Raw genomic sequence first — 5,452 nt, 5'->3', positions numbered from 1 at the left:
CTTTCATCATAAAAGCTTGCATTGACTATTCAAACTTTCAAAAGAGTTTAAAGCATTTAAACATGTATTTTAGATTGAAAAAAATGAATAGTTTTGCTTCCTTAGTCTTACTGCAGATGATTGTTATGGCACATTACCCATGCACTCAGTATATATATATATATATATATATATATATATATATATATATATATATATATATATATATATATATATATATATGTGTATGTGTGTGTGTATGTATGTATGTATGTATATATATATATATGTGTATATATATATACATATAAATGTTGCATTCTTTATGGGCAAAAGTGTGACTTCTTTTTGACACACTTCACATTTTCTTGTGAACACAGAGGACGTGTGTTAAGCCTTAAGACTCAAGTCTCATGTCAGCATGAATCAGCTTTATATCCTTTTATTGGTCCTTTGGTCTGCTGTCAGTAAGTGGATTTTATTTGTTTGCCACAGATTTTGTGTGTACCTGCTATATGTATGGGGTGGATAGAAGTAAATGCAATTTTTGTTCAGGTTCGTCTGATGTGTGGGAAGAATATGAAAATACAACAGGTACATTGTTTAATAGTATACTTTTCTATTCAATTAAATTTGTATAGTGATTTTTCGCTGTATAAAATAAATAGTTTCAAAGCAACTTTACAGAAATCTAAGTTTCTATATTATATTTAGTAGCAGCTTATCAGTGGTGACTATATGCCAAGTTGATGTCCATAGGACAGAAATGTACAGTAAAATCATACAGTTAATGTTATGTAATCAAGGACCGTAATGATTTTATTTTCTCTGGTTTTCGGTCATCTCAGATCTTCATAAGGTCTTCTCTGTCAGAAGTGTTGTCAGATAGAATCAACACACACTGTAATTTTATGTGTCAGCGGCTCCTGTCTATTAACTTTCATTTTAAAGTGCAGTTGTACTATAAAAAAGCATTTCGACACATGCATGATTGTTTGCTCATGCCTGTTTTTAATGTGGTTTAAGCAAAAGTTGAAGTGAGATGAAATCCCGTCATGAGGTCGTTTGCCGATCCTGCCCCTCTTTCTTCTCTGTTCAGTGCTTTCCTGACAGCTCTCTATTGTCCCAATAAAGGCAGAAAACACCTGTTAATATATCTTGAAAAAATGTTGTCTATTTTATAATTGTCATTTGTCATCTTTGCTTTATCCAGATCCATGGTTTATTTTTTTTCAGGTAAGTTTTTTTTATGATGATTTTATAGTATAAAAATATACCGTACTGTTAACAGAACAGAATACAATTTGTCTGTTTTCTCTTAGCTCTGTTTTAAATCTGGTGTAAAAAAAAAAAAAAAAAAATATATATATATATATATATATATATATATATATATATATATATATATATATATATATATATATATATATTATTATATATTATATAATAACTTTTATTGTATTTTCCTGGACAGGGACAAGACTATTCCGAATATTATTATGATTATACATCAAACAAAGATATGATCTACACAACGACACAAAAAGAGTCCAGTGACCTGTTTGAAGGTGGTTCGTCTTTTACTTATGCTTGTAGAAAGTTCACCTAATATATCAGTACTTAGTTTTACTGTATTTATAAAAAATTTAAAAAGGTGTTCATGAATATCGATTAAGTATTGATCATTTTAGATCCTGCATGTATTCAATTTTTAATCTCATTTGAGCCTTGCCCGTCTCGGGATCACATCCTCGCCGGTCTGGTTTTAGTCAGAAGGTGACTAATACCTTTTTGTCTGCCGCCTACTGCTAGTTTATTTTGTTTACTTAGTCTTTTCAAGAACTTGCTAACATCAGCGATAACCGAAATCATAAGGTCTCCGATAATGTGCCTATAATAATCGCTATAAATCAAATCTTACGTTTTACTTGTGAGGTAAAATTGTCAGTGATATAATGAAACAATCAGAAGCCAATTTAGAAAGAATAACACAATTGTGAATCCTATTGCGGCCAACCCGCTCCTGTACATATGTACTGTAGCTATATGGGGAATTGTTGCAAGAAACAAAAAAATTCAACATAATCACACATGTAGCAGTTATCCTAATGTAACCCAAGTCACATGGTCTAGAATGCATAGCATCTGCAATCTAAAATGCTTATTTGAAAATTTATTTAGGTATAGGACATAAAATACAGAAATATTACAAATACAAAATGATCACATTAGTAAACAAGCTCTCTAGAATTAATTTGTTAATGGTTATTGTATAAATGGTTCTTGATTATTAAAGAATTTTATACTGTCATAAATATTTGCAGTACAATGTGATCTAAATAAAAAAATGTCCGTTTTGTTTTTTTGTTTTTTTAGATGTGTGCAGCCTGTTACTAAAATAAAGTCCGTGTCGATATGGATGAATGCTGATGTTCTGTTCTGTTTCAGATATCCCAGAGCCCATCATCACAGTGTACAGACAGCAGGAGGACGGGGAGGTTGTGTTTGTGCTGTGCAAGTTCACCTCAGTGCCTGGAAGGAGATACAGAAGACAGTCTTTTAAGCTGTCTGTGGAGAGTGAACTAAACTACACCATGGAAACATTCAGAAACCCTTCTTTAGATTCTTTAGAGATACTTGTGTATATGGTCACCGTGAGTCCACCTGCTTCCTTCACCTGTGTGCATGAGGTCGATTTTTATGTAGATGTCAGGAACGTGAGCAGCCAGGCCTACAATTACAGTGTTTCAGGTAAAAATACATCTCTGCAGGAACACTTAGATTTTACGTCACTGCCTGGATCATGTAATATTGCTAAGTTTTTCCTATTTTTTAAACATTTTTATCTGTCTCTGCCTTCATTTTTATCTGCCTCTGTCTTCGTCTGACGTCTAGGATGCATAATTATCCATTTAAAATATACATTAATGATATAGCTGATTGCTAGAGTGCTTGTATATGACTAAATCTCAGCCATACATACCAAAATACATTTTGTCTGTCTTTGCATATCCTTGCAGTCTCGGATCTTCACGGAGGAGGAGTATCTTTGTTATACGTCTGCTTTTCTTCCTTCATTGCTGTTGGTCTCTTCATCTTGATTGCAGCAGTGATTGTGACCAACATCAGGAGCAAAACTAAAGGTGTGTGCTTCACCTGTTGCAAATAAATGCACAGAAAATGCAACTTTATGTATTTAATTTAATTATTGCCTCAATCATCCTTAACTCTGGCTGATAAAGATGCCTTTTAAAGAAAGCTCCAAAAATAACATGGAAAGCTGAGGATTAACATAAACATTTCAAATGAACTTTTCTCTTTTTAACTTCATGAATCTTAACTCTGTGTTTCTGATCATATCTGATCATATTTGTCCTTGTCCTTTTTGGGCTCAGGATTAGATTTGGACGAGGCTTGGGATTCAGTAGTTTAACAGCACACAGAAAATAACACCATAAACTCACTTTTGTTAACAGACACCGACTCCACAGCAGTTACCGACAATGACTACACAGAAGTGTAAAAATCACTTTAAGAAGAGAAGAGAACAGGCATGAAGAAAAACAAAAAACATATAAATGAAAAATATAATTGTTATAACCCATGACTAGGGGTGCACATAAGTGGTATGCAGATAAACATATGGGCTGTATACATTCAGACCACTCATGGTTGACAGATGTTAATGCATAAATACCATTATTACTGTATAAGATTTGCATTCAAACTTGAATCAAGGTTAAGCACAGATTTTTCAAAGAGCAAAACTAAGATTTTATACACTGACGCTCCTCAGTTGGCAGCTCATATACTTACCTGCCGGCAACCCATCAAAAAAAACCTTCTGATTTTAAGTTTGAAAATATATGACTCAAATATTAGCACTTTATTTTAAGTTTAGTAATATTTAAAAAAATCTAGTATTATAGTGAATAAAGTATTATCACGCTTTATTGTTTTATTTGATTTTTAAATAAGTGTAAATAAAGTACAATAAAATTACTGTCACTTTTATTTGTTTATTTTTATAGTTATATTTAAAAGGGCAGACCATGTTCAGTGAAAACCAAACCAAGTCTCCAGGTGAACTCATGTGCACCCCTGCTTATATCCACAATCTTTACATTTTTATTTTAGTTTTAGTTTTTTGTTTGTTTAGTTGTTTTTTGCTTATGCTGTAGCATTCCTCATTTGTTTGTTATATAAAAATAACTGATTCTGTTACTGCTGTTTTTTTTTTTACTTTTCTGAAGCTTTGCTTTGTTTACATGGTATTTTTGAAAAATTTGTATTTGAAAATAAAAACTATTACTTGCCTGTGATTTGCTTCTTTGTTCTAATTTTTGATAATAGACAATAAAACAATAAAACTAAAGACAATAAAAAACGAATAGATATTTTTAGATTTATTGTCCATCCCAAACATCCATGTCTGCTACAAAAATGGGGTTTATATATTTGTTGTGGAATGGACTTTTGATGCAAAATAATGGACTCTAATTGACTAAAGTATTTTAAGAATCATGTTATTAAAACAGAAATTTACTGAAGTCAAAACATGAACCGGCATTGGCATTAGCATGAAGCGGTTTCATCAGGCACACGCACATGTGTTTGAATTAATGATGAATAATGAAGTTGGTCTCAGATTATTATGCTGTGGGATGTGTTTCCCATCCATCCATCCATTTACTACCGCTTATCCAGGGCCGGGTCGCGGGGGCATCAGTCTAAGCAGGGACGCCCAGACTTCTCTCTCCCCAGACACTTCCTCCAGCTCTTCCAGGGGAACACTGAGGTGCTCCCATGTCCCTATGTCTTCCCCGGGGCCTCCTCCCGGTGGTAAAAATGATGAACCAGTGACAAAGGACCAGTGACAAAGGACAGCCCTGTCGAAGTCCAACATGGGAACTGGGAACAAGTCTGACTTACTGGCGGCAATGCGAACCAAGCTCCTGCTCTGATCATACAGGGACCGGACAGCCCTTAACAATGGACCCCTTACCCCATATTCCTAGAGCACCCCCCACAGAACACTGCGAGGAACCTAGTTGGACAAACTCCCAGGAACCCTCCAGTATCCTGAAGAGAGTATAGAGCTAGTCCAGTGTCCCACGTCCAGGACAAAACCCGCATTGTTCCTCTTGAAGCTGAGGTTTGACTATCAGACAAATTCTCCTCTCCAGTACCCTGGCATAGACTTTCCCGGGGAGGCTGAGGAGTTTGATTCCCCATAGATGGAGCACACCCTCCGGTCCCCCTTCTTAAAAAGAGAAACCACCACCCTGGTCTGCCAGTCCAGAGGCACTGTTCCCTGCGTCCATGCGATGCTGCACAGGCGTGTCAGCCAAGACAGCCCCACGACATCCAGAGACCTGAGGTACTCGGGGCAGATCTCGTCCATCCCCGGTGCTTTGCTCCTCAGCTTCTTAACAACCTCAGTGACCTCAGCCAGGGTGATGGTCCAGAGTCT

At 35.4% G+C, this 5,452-nt stretch overlaps 1 protein-coding gene across 2 annotated transcripts; it reads left to right on the top strand.

Annotated features, from left to right (window-relative positions):
• The first annotated feature begins 378 nt into the window (after window positions 1–378).
• LOC122349997 lies at window positions 379–4,242 on the top strand. 2 transcript variants are annotated; one of them, XM_043246173.1, is made up of 6 exons: window positions 379–573; window positions 1,193–1,215; window positions 1,454–1,547; window positions 2,428–2,730; window positions 3,000–3,122; window positions 3,456–4,242. In XM_043246173.1, the coding sequence occupies exons 1-6, from the start codon at window positions 495–497 to the stop codon at window positions 3,500–3,502; spliced, it is 669 nt and encodes a 222-aa protein (XP_043102108.1). In that variant the 5' UTR covers window positions 379–494; the 3' UTR covers window positions 3,503–4,242. The 2 variants fall into 2 exon arrangements, with proteins under 2 accessions (XP_043102108.1, XP_043102109.1); XM_043246174.1 differs by lacking the exons at window positions 1,193–1,215; window positions 1,454–1,547 and having other exon boundaries at window positions 384–573; window positions 3,456–4,240.
• The last annotated feature ends 1,210 nt before the right edge of the window (window positions 4,243–5,452 follow it).

Source organism: Puntigrus tetrazona, chromosome 8, assembly GCF_018831695.1.
Source record: "Puntigrus tetrazona isolate hp1 chromosome 8, ASM1883169v1, whole genome shotgun sequence".
Taxonomy (NCBI): Eukaryota; Metazoa; Chordata; class Actinopteri; order Cypriniformes; family Cyprinidae; genus Puntigrus; species Puntigrus tetrazona.
The sequence above is the reverse complement of the archived record's forward strand: the minus strand, read 5'-3'. Positions and strand labels throughout refer to the sequence as shown.